This window comes from Chionomys nivalis, chromosome 26 (genome assembly GCF_950005125.1).
Source record: "Chionomys nivalis chromosome 26, mChiNiv1.1, whole genome shotgun sequence".
Taxonomy (NCBI): Eukaryota; Metazoa; Chordata; class Mammalia; order Rodentia; family Cricetidae; genus Chionomys; species Chionomys nivalis.
The window spans coordinates 4,971,670-4,990,112 of record NC_080111.1 but is presented as its reverse complement, the minus strand read 5'-3'; the positions used below and the strand labels follow the sequence as shown (position 1 = coordinate 4,990,112).

The 18,443-nt window shown below is 46.1% G+C and overlaps 2 protein-coding genes across 4 annotated transcripts in view; one reads left to right on the top strand and one right to left on the bottom strand.

Moving 5' to 3' along the window:
• The window catches only part of Slc39a10 (solute carrier family 39 member 10), a 106,182-nt gene extending 103,386 nt beyond the window's left edge, over positions 1 to 2,796 (top strand). For all 3 annotated transcript variants that reach the window (XM_057758625.1, XM_057758623.1, XM_057758624.1), the window contains one exon: positions 247 to 2,796. In XM_057758625.1, coding sequence (XP_057614608.1) covers positions 247 to 405 — 159 coding nt within the window. In that variant the 3' untranslated portion in view covers positions 406 to 2,796. The remainder of the gene's footprint in view (positions 1 to 246) is intronic.
• Positions 2,797 to 2,912: 116 nt separating this feature from the next.
• The window catches only part of Dnah7 (dynein axonemal heavy chain 7), a 198,309-nt gene continuing 182,778 nt past the window's right edge, over positions 2,913 to 18,443 (bottom strand). Inside the window, exons 62-65 of the mRNA XM_057758440.1 lie at positions 17,849 to 18,001; positions 16,297 to 16,474; positions 11,166 to 11,269; positions 2,913 to 3,184 (exon numbers count right to left, since the gene is read on the bottom strand). Coding sequence (XP_057614423.1) covers positions 2,978 to 3,184; positions 11,166 to 11,269; positions 16,297 to 16,474; positions 17,849 to 18,001 — 642 coding nt within the window. The 3' untranslated portion in view covers positions 2,913 to 2,977. The remainder of the gene's footprint in view (positions 3,185 to 11,165; positions 11,270 to 16,296; positions 16,475 to 17,848; positions 18,002 to 18,443) is intronic.

Here is an 18,443-nt window from a genome sequence, read left to right as displayed (position 1 = left end):
GAGTCGGTCAGCTCTTTACTGTGCTTACAGCAGTCGTGTTAGCCTTCGGGGTGAAATCTGAGTGGCTGAGACCCAGCATTATTCTATTCCACATAGTGGAATCCAGAGTGCACGTCTGTGAACCATTCTGTATTAGGGGAAGGGAGAAGGAAGAGAAACAATGCAATAGCAGTCTTACTAGAACCAGACATAGGCGTTCCCAGTGTGCTCTCCATATGCCTCGCTAACTTCTGTCTCTTCTTTCAGCTCCCAGAAATGCTGCATGGTGACGGTGACAACGAGGAACATGGCTTTTGTCCAGTCGGGCAGTTCATTCTTCAGAATTTAGGACTGCTGTTTGGATTTGCCATCATGCTGGTGATCGCCCTCTATGAAGACAAAATTGTGTTTGACATCCAGTTCTGACCACTCCCGGGTTGACTGCGAGAATGTCCGTGCAGCTTGCCTCTGTTCCTTGTCCTACGCACACTGCTCAGGGAAGTCAGCGGCCTGCACTACTCACAGGTCCCGTAGGGTCGAGCCTGACCACAGCAGACTGGTGCTCAGTGCTGTTTGCTCTGCATGAATGAACCTTTCAAAAACAGTTTGTGATAAAGACAGGAGAAAATGGGACTCCATGAACCAATGTTGATAGACGTATAAGACTTTAAAAAAGAAAATCATATAAAACACTAGTCTTTTTATTAGTAGAAACTTCTGTGGCTATGCAGAAATAGAAATTAAACCAAAAAAAATCATTTAAACTTTAAAAATATTTTAAATGGACTTGGAGCAGACATTTTTGTGTGTATGCTAAGAATGAATTCTAGTGTCCTTTAATTCAGCTCCATATATACATATGGGATTAATAGGGATCAACTCAACACAACTTGGAAACTGTATAAAGTCGACTTTAGGAGCTAGAGGGAAAGTCAGGCTGCGTTAGAGTATGGGATTTAGCATTGGGAAAAGCTCGTATTCTTGAATCTAGAGTTACTATTTTTGTATATATTTGCATAGTGTTCAAACTTGCAGCCGAAACTACTGAAATTTGTGATTGTATGTTTGTGTGAACTTCACTTTAATGAAAGATTCTTAATGGTTCTTTGCATTACTATACTTGGTGTTGGGGTTATTTTCTTTAACTTTGTTTTGATTTGTGGGGATGAGTCAGAGCATGTACTAAGATATGTTTTTCTTAAAATTACCATTCTAGAAAATATCAAAGGTGTGGCATTCCATCTCCCTCGTACCAACAATTGGAAAATTTAAGTTCTGAGTGTTGATGTTACTTACCAGTTTTGCATTGGAACTCAGAGCACATGCTGTGGCTGGCAGTAAAATCCAAGTTTGCCATGCTTATTGTCTGTATATAACATGTCGGCTAAACAGTTACTGCACTGGTACCATGACTGCTGTGGTGCCAAATACGTGATTAAGCCAAAATCACTTTATCATTGTGTGCCAAGATACACTGTTGGTGCCTGGGGCAGAATAGTCATGTTTGGTGCCTGCTCTTACACCACTGGACAAGTGATGTCTGAGAAGTGTGTGCCATGTTTAGCCTGGCTGTTGACCCAGTAACTTGTAGACTAGTCATGTGCAGATTCTGTTCATACCTCAGGCCACTCGCTCCTCACTTCTGCAAGGAACCTGTGTCTGAGCCGTGTGCAGCTAGCTTTACTTTACCTGCGCGGCAGTCAGGAGAGCCCTTGGGGAAAAAACAACCAACTGTCAGAGCCAAACCCGTCCATTCCATTTTACATGTTTTCATTCAATCCTTTCCCCAGTTGTTTTCCGCTTACTCTGTGAATTAAAGACAGAAACAAGAGTCTGAGAGCAGCGCGTGCATCCAGGTGTTAGCGGATGCTCGTCAGTATTTCATTGTGCTCTAAGCGAGGGCCTCGGTATTATTCTCCTGTAATTCATGCTTAAATGAGAACAGTTGTCCTTCTCTGAGCCCCCGGGCATAGCTAGGACAGTCCTCTCGCCTCATTGCTTGGCCGTTTGAGCAGCCTGCTGAAAGGTGCTGGCCTACTGAGAACTGCCAACTTCAAGTGACTTGGGTATTTTGCTTTCAAAACCAAGATACGTTTGTGGTTCATTTTTGAGCTTTACACCCCAGGAGGGTTGTGCATCCCAGCAGTAAATCTGCTTCACTCAGAACAGCAGCTGGAATAGTCCACTCTGAAATGCCTGCTTTAAAGCCGGTCAGCTGTGCTTACAGTATAGAAAGTCTGTCTTTCCTTGCTAGATCTTCTTAACTGTCTAGGAGAGCTTAACAGTTGCTGCTAGTGTTTTGCTAGGGTTCCACCAGTATTTAGTTTCTGCATCCTAATGTATATTCCAGGTCTCACTTGACAATCCTAATTCCACTACATTTCTGTTTGGCTCCAACATTCCACTTGGCTTGAGCAGTCTGGTTCTAACATACGCTTGTTGGAGGTCACCAATGTTACCTGTCCAGTGCTGTCACCGTGTGACACCCATATGGACTTTGGCGTTCTGTCACATTGCATTCAGTCAGCTGTGATTATGCTTAGAAACGCTACAGTAACCGATGCAGTGTGAACCGTTCCATTAACAGGGAGTCGGTGGCTCAAATGTGATTATGGTCCCGCAAGGTGATACTTGCTAAAATATCTAAACATATTTTGTTGTTGTTGTAACTGAATCATTTTTTTAAATTTTTAAAGCTGGAAGTGATCAAATGCTGTTTTTTTTCATTGTCAACAGTGGTGTGTCATTTTATATATATGTTCCTAATGCTTACGGAACTCTCCCAGAATAAAGTTCTTCAAAAAGAGAAGCAAAGTGCACCGTTGTTTCTCGGTCTGTCTCTGAACATTCAGTGCGCGTTTTCACAACACTTCAGAGGCCGGAATACAGTCACCATTGAGAGCTATGCTAGTTCAGTTTATTGAAGTCCAAACAAAGTCTAAACAGTACCACATGATCTACTCAGTCTAACGAGGGAGGCGGTGAGGACGCCTTCCAGCTAGGAGTTGAGCTGGCACAACAGGGCCACACCCCGTCCGATCCAGTGCTCCTTGGGCTGGTCGGAGGGGAGAATCATGGCAATCACAAAATTGGTGGAGTGGCCCGTGGTGGACAGCGTGCCCCTCCTCTCACTCGTCTTATACAGGGGAGCCACGTAGCTTGGCCGTTTGGGTATGTCCGACCTCTTACAGGGTTTTAGCCACATCTGGAAGAGAGGACAGACACCTCTTTAAGTCAGAGCTGTTACCTCAGCTACCCTGATAGTCCCAGAGTAAGGTTACATCTAAAGACCTGAACCCATTCTGCTCTGATATAAAGACTACAAAATGGAAAGGGAAAGTTCCCTCTGTTAGAAACACACTGCCCGCTCATGTTTATTTGGCTTCTGTTTGGCTCAAGTAACTTTAATGGGCTAGCCTTGGAAATGTTCTCCTTTTCGCGCTTTTTCTACAGAGGAAATATTCTTAGTGAACTTTAAACTATGACCCATATTTATGTTGGCGCTGCCTGGGTCGTGGTGTTTCAGCAGTTTGTATGCACAGTAAACAGTTAATGCATAAATACTGCATTGTGCCAGTAACAAGGGCGGTAATACTTAAAAACACATTACCCACTGGTCACCACCAGCTCTCGTTTCCCTGGGGTGAAAACCGGTTTTCAAAGAGTTATGCCACTGTTTATGCTAGTTTAAACTAGTAACGAATTCTGAAGAGTTTTCTTGGGGGGAGGGTGGAACAGTATCTAACGAAACCACCATCTTATGGAAACGCATGTGCGAGATGGAGCAGTGGAAGCACCTGGTGACTTAGCTGCTTCTCCATAAGAACTAAAGCCCGTAGGAGCTGCACCTGGAGCTGGGAAAGCACTGGAATTCGGGATCCGAACACAAAGTCATTGTAAAATACAGGGGCCGCAAGGCAAGAGAGAGCAGCCCAGTTCCACAGCTCTAGGAGGGGCTCATAGCCAGCAAAAGCCCAGACAGGCACTGAAGTCCCCAGGTCTTTCCAGGTGCAGCCTAGGGAGATTAGAACCCTGAAATGTTTCCCCCTCCAGGAGACCCCTCAGGGTGCTATAGCCAACAGCCAGTCTAAGAAAGAACCTGATTGACGGGTTGCTCTAAGGGTCAAAAACCTTCACTACTCCCATCTCTGGAACCCCAGCACCGTTCTCCACCACATTGGCTTAGCAGGAGAACAGCTCCCCAGGCAAGCTGAGGTTACTACACGGTGGCGAACAGGTGATGAGGAGGGAGGGAGCCAAGGGAGTCCCCCCACAAGGACCAGGGTTGTGCTACGGCAGGATGCTCTAGGAAGGGTGGAAAAGATTCTACTGCCTCCCTGCCTGCTTAGTGTCAGCCAAACCAGCCCCAGCTGTAGCCCTGCTGGTGTCCCAGCCCAGGCAAGTCTAGAAAACGAGACAGTCTTACCATAGCAATTCAAGTTAAAGAAATGGGGAGAATAAAGCCCTTACAATTATACCGTCAGGAAACACGACCAAAGATATAGCTAAAACTGCCCAACATACATTCCCGCTCTCCCTCCTGGGAGAACCCTGGGAGGGATTTTGCTTGGCCTCCGCCATGGCCTGCTGATTGATAGTCACTGGTGGGCACCGCTGCTGAAGCAATCTGGGAGAAAAGCTCCTGAAGCCGCGAAAACATTTCTCTGGGGACCTGCTGGAGGATAGGGGGCTCCCTGATGTTAACCGTTGCGTAGGCACATCACACTGCACTTGGCCTGGGAGCCTGCATCAATTGCCTCTCGCTTGTCTGGCCACACGCTCCTGACAAGGAAGAGTGAGCACCGCAGAGGGCGGGCAATGCTGTCAGTCCCTGGGAAGCCGCTGGACCCTTCACCATTGTGGGGCAGCCAAGACTAGAGTCCATTCAGATAGCAGAGCCAGCATCGACCGTAGACACCGTCTGACTCTCAGGTATGTGCTCTGCCCAAACTCAAAACACGAAGACGCTACAAGGAGACCATGCCACAGCACCAGCTGGACGTGAACTCAGCTGAGCAGAATGAACCGACGCTCTAAGGCACAGCTGTAAGAGACAGCCATATTCTCGGAAGGCCATCCCACGTGAGTGGTAGAGATACCCATTTCAACAGAAAAACAAGAAGTGGTGTAAATGTTTTAAAATAGCACTTCCAGAAAATAACTCCCTGGTAACAGATTCCAAAGATCCTGCTGATAAGGCGCCCGATAGATTCAAAGGAATGGTTGTTAAAAAGCTTAGTGGGAGGGCTGGGGTGTGGGTGAGTGGGCACAGAGCTGACTTAGGAATTCAAGGTTACCATCAGCATAAAGTTCAAAGCCACCTTGAGTTGTGTGAAACCCTGTATCCAAAGGGGGGAAAACCCTCAATGACAAATGAGATCCAGGAAGATACACACACACACACAAAAAAAAAAAAATTAAGATGATGCAGATATGAACAAGGAACTCCTCGAACAAAGAGAGGAAGGTTGTGAGTTCAAGACCATCCTGGACTGCAGGGTAAGATCATCTCTTAGAGTCAAAGGAAATGCAGCCGCGTGTCTCCAAACCAGACTTGCTTAAGCCGATATACCAAAAATAGTGGCCTTTCAGAATGTCATACTAATAAATGAAAGAGAATGATACAGGATAAAAAGACTACAGGATCTTGGAAGCGCCACTCAAAGATCAAATGCCTGCATAACTGGATACTTGATGGAGAAAAAAAATAAAGACTGAGGGTACAGAAAACCTATTCAATAAAATAGCAGGAAGCTTCCCTAGTCTGAAAAACACGTGTATTCATAGATAGGAAGTCTTAGATCCCGGTAACACATAGTTGAAAGGCCAAAAGTATGGTACAAAGGAGGGGTGTGTGTGTGTGTGTGTGTGTGTGTGTGTGTGTGTGCCCATCTGTGCAGCTGTGCATGCCTAGAGGGGCCAAAAGGACATTAGACATCTTTCTCTATCATGCTCCAATTTGGTTTTTGAAGTATGAGCTGTCATTTGGTCTTGAAGCTCACTGCAGGCTGGCTTGCAAGCTCCTGGGTCTGTCTCCATCCCCCAACATGGTTGCAGGTGTGTGCCATACCTGGGGTTTTACCTAGGAGTTGAACTCAGGTCTTCTTGCTTTTCAGTACAGCAAAGACTCTGACCAATGAAACGATATCATCACACCCAGAGGTAGTTTTACAAACTACAAGAGAACACCAAATCGCACTGAAGGGAAGCCCTAGAATTCTCAGCAGAAGCCTAACAGTCCAGGGGACATGAGAACACATTTGAGTCTTGAGAGAAAATGATTACTTCTCACGTCTTATAAGGAGGCTGTCCTTTAGAGTTATCAGAATCCTGTGAGGAGAATCCCAGGTGCTTATGAGAAAACCCCCCAAAAAAACAAGACTTATGACCTCAGTTTCTTCAAAACATGGGATTGTTCTTGGAATGGGTTTTCGTGCTCCTGCCAGATGTAACAAACAGGAGTGAGTTTACTTCGGATAGCTCATTACAGCTGGCTACTATTGTTTACTTTATGCCTCTGTGGATAAGCATGCTTTTGCTATGCCCTTGTGGGTGTACACTTTACTGGGTGACTCTTAGTCCTCAGAGTCTAAGTTAAGTTGTCCGAGGCTCAGAATAAAGTTGGTTGTCACATGAGACTTTAGTCTGCCTCGTTCATCAGCTCTGTTCTCTCAGGTCCCACTGCCTCTGGAGCAGTAAACAAGAATGAAGAAACAAAGACTTTCCAGGATAAATAGAAACTAAGACAATTTATGATCACAAGACACATATTACTAAAGATGATTGCAAAAAAAAAACAAAACCCTACACTAAAAAAAAAAAACAGTCATCGCGAGCACATGCAGTATAAACTCCACTGGAAGAGTAGGTACGCTAGTGAGAAATTCAAAACAGCAAGGTATCAATACAAGAAATCATCAAGCCCCAGAAATGACCACAGATAAGACCGGAAGAATCCAACAATACCGTAAACAGAAGAAAGCAGAGGTCATGACAGGCATAACGTACCCTTCAGAACTCTGAATGAACGTGGCCTTAATTCTCCACTTAAATGATACAGATTATTGGATGAATTAAAAGCCAGACCCAAAACATGCTGCCCACAGGAAACGTGCCTCAACCGAAAAGATAGACAGACTTAAATGAAAGGGTGGGAAATGATATCCTCAGCAAACAGGATTTCAGACCAGGGATGAGTAGTTACAAGACTAAGACGACGAAGAGACAAAGGACACAGTGCATAACAGTCAAGGAATCAATTCATCAAGAAGATGTATTATTTATAAATATACATGCATATAATAACAGTGCCCAATTTTATGTGCATTGGTGTTTTGCCTGCATGTGTGCCTCTCTGAGGGTGTCAGATCTTGGAATTACAGACATACATGCAGGCAAAATACCATGTGAGCTGCCATGTGGGTGCTGGGACTTGAATAAACCCGGTCCTCTAGAGGAGCAGAGTTCTCGCTCACTGAGCCATCTGTCCAGCAGATTTTATTTTATGTTGTACCCAATTTTATCACACAACACTACTAGGCAAAAAAAAGCACGGGCTCCAATACAACAACAGCAGGGGATGTCAGCACCCCATGCTTGCCAGTGGACAGTCATCCAGATAAAGTATCCACACGGAAAAACCAGAGTTAATGTACGCAGCAGGTAAATGAATTTTACACTTGCCGAACATCCCCCCCGAAGCTCTAGGACGCACACACTTTCCAATAGCACTCAGAGCTTTTAGCGTGTCCACGACAACACAGTGCATCAGTACAAGGTTGCGGCACCTTTCTCTCCTTAGTATGCAGCCGTCAGTCACTTCCCATCCTCCCCCTGGTCCCCTGGCCTTTAATTGCACCTGGGTCTTCTTTCCTTTTTTAAGGTTTCTTTTCTATTTTTATATTTTTGGTTGTGAGCCTAGCCTTTAACGGCTGAGCCATCCCTCCAGGCCTCTTTTCTATTTTTAAAGTCCTTGGTGATCTAATACACTATCTACTGTTCTTTCTTTGTGGTCCTCCATTCCCCCCTCCATGGCCATTCTCATCCCTCCACACTGAGCCTTGGTGAAGCCATTCTTCCCAGCAAGGCCTTCTTACCATGGTGTTCTTATTGCTCAACCCACCGAGTCTGTGGCTGCCTGTATGGATCATGGGCCGCTCAACGGTGGCTATCTAACCACTGAAGAGAAGGGCTCGCCCTGAGCCATCTTTATCGTGATCGGGAATTCTAGCTTAGTTTCTCCCTTGATTCTGTATGTTGTTAGGGAGTGCCTTCGTCTCTCTTCTTCCCGTATGTGTTACTAATGCGTGTAATATTGTTCACATGCGTATAAGCACACACGTATGTGCTGCTGTACCCACGTCTGCATGTGTGTCCGTGCCTGAGGCTGATATCTGGAATCTCAATGACTATCTCAGTTTATTTTTGAGATGGGGTCTCTCAGTCAGACACGGCTCCCGGATAAACTAGTGAGAGCTCCTTGCAGAACTAGAAAACACCTGAAGTTCCTTTGAGAGCCCAGGTGGCCCGGAAAAAGCAGTGAAACGGGAAGCAAAAGCAGCAAAGCTGAGGCCTCACGCCTGCTGCTTCAGAGCACGCATGCTTCAGAAGCAGATTAAGGCCAGCAGCGTGGCGTTCACACGGATGGCACAGAGCAAGGAAGCAGAATGGAAAACCCAGAGTCCCCGTGCATCAGCAGCCACCTGGCCTTGACGAGAGTGCCAAAATGTACGTCAAAGACCATTCCTTCAGAAGACTGCTTTCTTTTCTGTTTGCTTTGTTTTTAAAGACAGGGTTTCTCTGTGTAGCCTTGGCTATCCTAGAACTTGCTCTGTAGACCAGGCCGGCCTCGAACTCATAGAGAACTGCTTGCCTCTGCCTCCTGAGTCCTGGGATTAAAGGTGCATGCCACCACCACCAGATTAGAAAGCCCATTTTCTTAGTGTAAGTTACTGCTCTGTAAAATCATATGGAAGTTCTTTAAAAAAAAAAAAAAAGTAAAAATAGGACTACCGTATGATCCAGCTAGACCATGCTTGGGTATATATCCAAAGTAAATAAAGTCAACATGAAAAAATGATTGCATGCCCAAGTTTGTTGCAACACCATAAAATATAGCTAGAATAGGGGATAAGGCTTGGAGGAAATATGACATATATACATAAAATGCATTCTCTCTCTCCACACACACGTATGTTATGTGCATGTGTGTATATATATATTCAATAGATAGATGAAGACAGATATGTTATATGTGTGTGTATAAATATATATGCAAGAGATAGATGGAGATGATAGATAGATGCCTATTATTAAATAATATTATTAAATAATAATGAAATCATTCACAACAAAGGGCTTGTTGGAACCAGAGAATACCAAGTTAAGTGAGATCAGGCAGATGTGGAGAGAATCACTGGTACATTCTCCATTACATGCAGAAACATGAGAAGCAACACGGCATGGATATAAACAGGACAGAGGTGACTAAGGATCAGAGATGGTGTCTCTGAGAGGGGACAAGAGTAGAAGGAAAGCAGAAGGACGTGTCAAGGTACAATATACGGATGTACGGAAACACCACAGTGAATCCCAATGTCTGCATACTATGTATTAACAACTATAGTCTTCCCCAGTTATCAAAGCAGTTGTGCAAAACACGATTTTCTCACTTGAATAAAAACACAGCATAGTTCCGTTCCTCTATGAGCTACAATTCACCCACGTTCCTTTCAGTCATTAGGCAAGTTTCCAGAATATGAACATGCAATTTATCGTAGAACACAGCCAGTCTTCAGAACAAGGCCAGCTGACCTTTAACTTATAAGGGCAAAGAACAAACTACAACCATAAGCATCTTTTAGAATCTGACCAAATTAATTCATCTCCTAGTAATGAGCAGTCCTTGAGGCGAATGACTTGACCTCCCCCTGTTCAGAACCCTCCGTTAGGGTCCTTAGGTCAAAACAGGATCACACGAAGAAGCCAGTGACTAAGACCCAGGGGTGCCCACCCCTCTCAAATCATTGCGGAATCTGTAACATGGAGGGGGCAGGCTGTTTATGCGGCTTCGCTATAACATAGCTCTCAAAACACTTTCAACTTGGATGTACTTCATTTTAAGCAGAGGAGAGTTTTCTAATGAGAATTTTTAGTTTGCATCGACTTCTCTGTCTAGAAGAATAGTTATCCATTTGTAGGTACACTCCTCCCACTTCCTGCGAGCTAATTAAGGGGGTCCTCACAAGAGAAAAGAATCACAACCCCAGCCAACTCCTGAGACGGCCGATATTTCACATTGGGAACCTCGCGCCCTACACCGTCTCTGCCCAGCGTATCTTGCTAACACACAGAGGCGGATCTGGACGGACCTCTCGGGTCTGAGCTAGCCCCACCCTTTGCAGCTGCTCTGGGGACCTTTTACCTGTGTCTACGCAGCTTACAGAACCCTACAATTCACGCGACTCTGATCGCCTGTGTTTTATCTCAGCATCCTGGGTGAGCTCTTCCAATTGTGCAAACATCTGTTTTGCCATGATGCGGCTACTCAAAGGAGCAATGGCACGCCGGCGCTCCTCATCTCCCATGAGCTCTTTATTTGGAAGTTTCATGGGACACCGGAATTCACTTCTCATCCTAGAAACGTCCCTCGCAGCGCTTCTGCGCTCATCCGCTGACCTGGGCTTTGAGTTGTCTCTATCCCACACTTTATCATGGCTGTGGCTGAACCAGGGAAGCCCTGCTCGCTTACTGCAGCTCTCCCAACTGTAAAGAACTATGTTCTTCACCGTCTACTCAGTGCCCCGTTAGGAACGTTCTGTGTCGGTTTGTTGGCGTTCCATTCTTTAAAATAACTCACTGGCAAGAGGCTGCAGGACAGCCCAAGGTTCCTGCGTGCAAGAAGGCTGAGGGATGAGCATCCAGAGAATCAGTGCTGCTGGCCGTGAGTCAGGCAACGAGCCAACAATGTCTAGCAAATGAGTTCCCTTTAAACAGAAACAGTACACTAGTGTATATCACTTAACCAGCAAAAATTCTGAGATGCAGAACCTCAATCGAGAATCCCACTTAGAGCAAATCGACCCGATAATTCAGCATTGGGAGCAGCTTCACAGAACAAGAACAGACTGTATGTACATATATCCATAGGCAGAGGCACGTGTACGGGGCCCTTAGCAAATACTAACCACGGGAACTGGGTCATAGAGAACTTTCGGATGCGATTCTGCAAGTTTCTTGATCTTCCTGTTCCAGGAAGCGCCATCTAGGAACAATCCGTGGATGTAGACACCTAAGTAACAAAGAAATTTTCAATGTTAATGCTGAGAGATGCGCGCGGACTGAGTTCTGAATCTGAAATTGCTTTTCGGGGGAACCAGACCAGTGCATAGTGGCAGGCATAGACTCTCTGGTTCCCTTCTCGCTACCTCCATTTCCACTAGGCAGTACTTTCCAGTAACGACAGAGTTACCTAGATGTGACTAGCAATTCAGGTAACAGGAACCGTAGGCAGTATGCCTGGAGTTCCCGACATGAAACACTCAATGAACTCACGGTGGCTTCCTGCATTCAGTGTGACGTCTAGTTATTGATTACTGAGTTATTTACCTTTGGAGACAAGGTCTCAGGGTAGCCATAGACCAAACTGGCCATAAACTCTCCATGCTCCTGCCTCAGTGTCCCAAGTGCTAGCTGAACACCTTGGCTCTGTCTTACTCTGAGGCACACACGAAACCCTGGCTTGTAAAGTCAGTAAATGAGAAGTAGACACATCTTACAGGTATAAAAGGAGAAAGGCTGAAGGAGGGCAGAAGTTAGGAGGAAATTCAGATTCCAGCCTCAGCTACACTCAGTGTGGTGACTGTTCTCCCAGGGTCCTGTGAGAAAGGGAAGAAAATTCCATCCTCCCAGGCCATTCTGTGGAGTCTCATTGCTCCTGTAATTTATGAAGATGAATGAAATAAGCTGGCATGGCAAATACCCAGCATGTATAAAAGCGCATTTTTGTATTAAAAATGTACAAGTATGTTTATGTGCATGCAAAATAAATTTCGTAACTTAAAAATGTCTATCCTCACCATTATGCTGAGGTGGCCACGTGGATAGTAGGGATTTGCTGATCTGATAGCCTCTCTTTACAGAGCAGTTTTGGAACACCAAGTAATCCGTACTGATTATTACGTAAATTGTGTTTTACGTGCTACTCCCCCAGTAGATAACTCTGAATTTTTAGTGCCTGGTAATCTCGATTTCCCCCAGAGCTCACTTAGTAACAGGTGGGTGGCTGACCGGGCACAGAAAAGAACTCTGTAGAAGCTCAGCACTCAGTGTATCCAGTTCCATAGTGTGAGCATGGAAATTTAGCTAGTTCAAAAACTTCACGCAGTACTTCCGTAACTTAAATCTTTTAGCATCCTCCAAAACTATAGAGAGGCATCAGTTCCACTCAGACATCGGCTGGGATGGCCCTTTCCATCTTGCATGAGAATGGCTTTGAGAAAGGTTAGGAGGAAAAACTCTGGGCTCCCGAATGAAGAATTAACCACAATCTCACCACACTTCCCGTGAGATGGGCGCTGGTTTTAAGCTTCTTCCTGGTGCGCTCAGGACAGTAGGCTGACAAGAAAGCAATTGAGTGTGGGGCCAGGTGGCCTGCGTTTAAGTCTTATCTCGGGCCAATGCCACCTTGAGTCCTTGGGGAAGTTACTGAGCCGCCCTGAGCCCAGGGTCCGGCCTCTACTTCACAAAGGCAGCCCAGGGTCTTTGCTGTAGGGCTACTGCAAAGAGTAAGTAAAGTATAAAGGGCTGGTCAGTTTCTGTGGCACAGCCATGGACCAGAGCAACACCACGCGGGGGATGAGGCTCTTTGACTTTCTTTCCCTCTGAGCTCTTTGGCTCCTTTCCCCTGTATTTTCTTTAGAATATCTCTCCTTCCTGGCATGTTCCTCAACCTGTCTAGATGAACCGAATTTTATGAGAACAGGGGCTCAGATTATTATTATTTTTTTTTACAGAAGTAACCTGTGTGAGGGGACTATTTCAAAAGCTTACACAGTAAAGGAAATAAGTGAAACAACACCAAGGAGCTGCTAAACTTCTGAGATTCAGCAATGAGCACAGTAGTAGCAAACTACTAATTCCAAATGCATCACTAACGAGGGGACTCCAAACACTGCTCACATTCAGGACGTGTGTAGGCACCTGCTCGTGGGGACGTATGAACAGTTACAACATAGCATGTGTGCCACTGTCTGCTTCCCTGTGTGCTCAGTGTCCCCAAAGACATTCCCGCCGTTAAATATCGGAATAAGGGGTGGTGTCCAATCTTGGGCTAGCTTCCAGAACATGCGGTGAGCTTTAGCTCCATGATATTTTGGGACTTCCACAGCAGCCTTTGAGGGTCTGGTGCTGCCAGACAGGGTGACACTCTGTGTTGGTATCGTCACAGGAAAGACAACAAAAGGAAACCCGTGAGTCGTGGTGGAATGGGCCAGTGTTGCCTAAGAAGAGCGAGCAAGAGAAGGAAGAGGACAAACCGTCACGGAGGGCCAGGCAAAGGGGAGCGGTAGCAAGCGCAGGAAAGGTTGAGTGGATTGTGTGTGAGGAAGGAGCGGGGAGAGTCACAGGGTCCTGGATGCATGCTGGCGTTATTTACTGAAATTAATTATATGCTCTGTGAATCTGGGGGGATACAAAAGTAGAGATGGCATGTTGGTAATTATGGGGACAGCCTTCTGGACCACAGAGGAAGCATCTTGCAAGGAGCTATTCAAAGACATAAAAATGGATTAGATCACCTGGGAAGAGGATGGCTTAGTAAACAGAAATTGTTCAAGGCCTTTGTCCTTGGAGACTCCTGCAGCTGAAGGAGCATAAGCCAGCGTGAGTCATAAATCCAGACAACAAGGAAAAGAAAACCAGTGGACCACGTCCTCAAAACAAAAGGAGAAAGGTGTGTCTAGGAAGATAATCATGGCAAAAGAAATTGCTAAGAAGCTGATAGCAAGACAAAGGGGATTCAGCTGGATCTGTCAACATGGACACCCTCAGTAACTCTGAGGAGAATGAGCATCTTTGGAGAGCAGAGGATGAAAAGCAGAAGATGCATAGCCGAGAACTCGGATCTCATGCAAGGCCAGGCTTCTGAGATGTTTTTGCTTTTAGAAAGGACAGGATCAGGGCAGGACTGCAGTGGGTATCAAGACAATGGAAAAGTTCATCGATTGCTTCTAAGACTAGAAATGTCAGAGCATTAGGGACCCCCCCCATCTCTGGGTCTGTTGATTCTAGAAAGAGGAGGGTGCTGTTAAAGGAGCAAGGCTCTGCAGGAGGAAGGAAAAAAGGAGGTCTGGATTCACAGGAGGTACAGAGGTGCACAGGTTCACAAATTTGGCGGTGCTAACAGCTGTTTCTTAGCCTCCTAACGTTTGCAAGGATGCGGCGGGAGAGGACGGCATTGTGCGGCGAGAGCCCACGCGTTCGTTTTGGGAGCGAGGAGTTTCCCAGAGCGCATCAGGACAGCATCACATCACCAAAACCTTGAGCTGTGGGCCATCTGGCCGGACGTGAAAGCACCTGGCACGGTAAGGATGCTGGGACCGCATCTACCGGTCAATGTGTCCCACGTGAACAGACACGGCCACAAAAGCCTACGTTGGTCTACTTGATCATCAGTGGCTGCAGGTGTGGACCAGTGATGACGGGGAAGCAGAGCGGCCTGTGACACATTGGTTGAGACAGGGTGCAGTAAGAGTCACTGAAGGACTGACACCATTCATTTACAGTCAGTGCCGTTTGGGGAAAATTTAGTCCTTTTTGACTTTTTTTTGCTTTTCAAAAGGAACATTTATTTGAAGTGGTGGCCTTGTCCACTGAATTCCCATTTTGCTTATTTTGTGTTTACGCATGCTTATCACCTTTTATTTATTTTGCATGTGTGAGTGCATGCATGCATGCCAAGGCACACGTGGAAGTTGGAAGAGAGCTTGTGGGATTCAGTTCTTTGCACCACGTGGCTAGCGAGGACTGAACTTAGGTTGTCAGGCGTGGCAAAACGTATCCTTTCTCACTGAACCATCTTGCTGGCCACCACTAAATTTACAATAAAACATCCCAGCATCATAAAGTATTTAAAATACAACAACCAGGAAACGGAATGTCTCTTCATAATCACCCTCCCAGCCTTCAAATGTTTCCAGGTCCTCAAACCTCCGGTAAGAGCAATTGCGGCTCAAGCCTGAGAACCTGTGATCGGAACCCAGCATCCATGCCAAAAGCCAGGTGTGCCTAATAATGCCAGCGCTCTCGAGGTGGAGACAAGATCCCTGGGGCTTCCTGGAGGTCACCCTAGCACCAGGTCAGTGAGAGAACCTGATTCAGAAGACTAAGGAGAGAACGAGGAGCAGAACGTCCATCATCCTCCGCCAGCCGAGCCAGAGGCAGGCAGCCGAGCCCGGGGGTTGGGGGTGCGGGTTGGTTCTAAAACCAAACTCTGGGTGCCAGATAATGCGCAAATCAATCCCACACCAGTTATGACTTAAAGGGGTATTTATTTAGGGGGGTAAAACTCACGAAACACCAACCGTCAGGAAAGGAGCCTAGTCGCCGGAGCAGGAGCAAACGCCGGAAAGCAAGAGAGCAGCCCGAGGCTTGCCGCTCTTTTTTTAAAGATAAATAGACCACGCCCCAGTGGGCTGGTATTTCAGCAGCTATTGGCTGACGGAGCAGGCGCTCCTGCAGCACAATGGGCTCGTACTTCAGCGGCTATTGGCTTAAGGAGCAGAAGGTCCTCCCGCAGCACGTGTCTACACACGTGTGTGCTTAGACCTCACTCACAACACCCTCCTCTTGCTGTCTCTGTCTGCCTCTTTCTCTCTAACACGCACACACACATACACACACGTGCACACAATGTTATCGTTAGCTGTAAGTATCAGAATATACAAACAGTAGTGGATACATATATCAGGGATTTTTCAAATGGGTGTGGTCTTCAAGAGAGTCCTCCCTCTTGATTTGCCCAAGGCCAACACAAAGCTAGGGATGATTAGTGTACTGCTAATTTGATTATTCATTTAACTGCACATGGTTTCTAATTTTCTAAGTTTGAGAAGAAAGCATAGTATGGGGGGGGGGGGAGGAGTGTACCTTTTATCCAGATTCATCTACTCACTTCATTGTCTTCCCTATTTGCTTTATGTTTTGTCTTAGGGTGTTATGTCCATGGCTGCTTTTAGACAGCTGGGAAGATAAGCAGAACTGCTATGACTTTGTCCGTTGCACGGACAACGAGGCGGTCCCTTCTGTCACCGCGCTTACCGTCCTCGGGAGGATTTTTATATTCTTTGTCGTCCATCACTTCGTAGTCGAACCCCAGAAGATCGATTGGGATGGTGAATTTTCTGGCGTAGTTCTGCTGTGCACCCGTCAGGAAGGCTTGTGTGAAGAAGAAGCCAGAGAGCCAGAAGACGGGCGGAGGGCCGACTTCGTACCATTGCTAGGATAGACCCAGACGACAGTGATTCAGCAGGAGAGTCAAACAGATTTCCAGCACACTACCAATGCAACGCATCTCCAAGCAAACTAGCAAACGTGATTCAATGAATATCCAGGCACTCTCCTGAGATCTCAAGACCTGACTCAACATCATCTCCATCATACCAGCTTAGGATCTGCAATGGATGAAGGCAGATGTGGATGTTTGTTTTCTACTATCCAGTGGTTTCAGCCAAAGTCCTACACACCACTGTGAACTCAAATTCATTGTTACAATGCGTTATCATGTTACGTAGATGAACAGATTTCCATGAAGTCTGGTCAAATGGTAATATTTTTATTTTTATAATTAATTAGTTATTACTATGTGGTAGACTATTCTTTTGGAAGTTTTCCTTCCTACTTGACTTACCAAGAAATCTAACGTACTGAGACACAGTACTGCAAGTGTCTGTGGTGAATGCGTATGGTCTTTGGAAGTACAATGGCACCTTAATTCTGTATTTGTTGCATAGCTTTTGATGATGAGTTGCTGAATAACAAACTACAGAAGCGTCTCTGAAGAAAGGAATTCACCCCTCTACTCGAGAAGAAGCCCAAAACCTTAGCTCTCGGGGCCATCTCGGTCCTAGAGCGTCTGACGCTGGCACCTCAGACAGACTGTACTAGGAAAGCGGAGTTGCTCATTTGATCCCTGCAGAAACTTCCTCGGTGTCTGTTTTGTTCAGAGACTGTATCTTGCCTGGAATTCAATAGTAGCTGAGGTAGTGGCGTAGGCTGACCTTGAACTTGTTGGTGACTCTCCTGCCTCAGGCACACAAGTGCTGGGATTGAATGTGTGAGTCCTGAGGCCCAATTTCCCCATAGTTCCACGTCATATACAAAGTACCTATGCTTTTTCTTTTTAATTGCTTATTCTGGTGTTCAAAAAAGATAGTGAAGCATCATCCTCAGGTAACTAGGAGTCAGAATTCTACCCACTCAACATACTCAGGAAAAGTAACCATTGAGGTCACTGCTGTCGTGGACTGGGATGGCAGAGCTGGAAGGTTGCTGGGCAATGAAGAACCAGTCCCTCTCTTCGCAAGCTTGTTGGCTTCCTAAGATGCTTTGTTATAGGGCTTTGTCACAGATGTTTCTCTCTCCAAAGTCTGTCATTTATTTGAATGTCAGACATCACAAATCTACTTAAGATGCAGAGTACACGCGCGCGCGCGCACACACACACACACACACACATTACTGAGTAGAGGTCATTTGTCCCTGGACTATGCAGGACTGTAGAGAGCCTTTCTCAACTCACCCAGCATTCTCATGAAGAAAATGAAGCCAGAAGAGACTGGCTAGCTAGCCTTGCGCATATGAATAAACTCACCTGTAAGAACTTTAGTCTTGCCAGGAAGTCGTTCACGTAGCTGCCGAGCGGCTTGAGGCTGGGGTAGGATTTGCCCATCCACATTCCTGGAATTTTGACGTTCAGAATGCTGCTGACCACCTCTTCCAGCTCCGTGGACATCACGACGAGCCCCTGAAACACAGCAGACCTCGGCGGGATCAGCACTGGCCGTCCTCCGCAGCCTCTCCGAAAGGCTGCTTCACGGTGCCTTTGTTAATGAAAGTCAGGTTTCTTTGGATTTGCGAGGAAGGCTTACAGCTTTTTGGACCTTCCTTAGAAAAGGAGTAATGGTTTCTCTAGCCAAATTTTAGTTGAAAATCTTAACTCATACATGGCTACTTGGTAGCTACTGAATCACTACTGCTCAGCTTTCATTTAATTTACCTGCTGGTTAAAGGCCTCCTAGCCTGCCTTTTTGTTGTTTGCTCTTTGTTTTGCGAAACAGGGTTTCTCGGTGTAGCTTTGGAGCCTGTCCTGGAACTAGCACTTGTAGACCAGGCTGGCCTCCAACTCACAGAGATCCTCTTGCCTCTGCCTCTTGAGTGTTGGGATTAAAGGCACGTGCCACCACCAC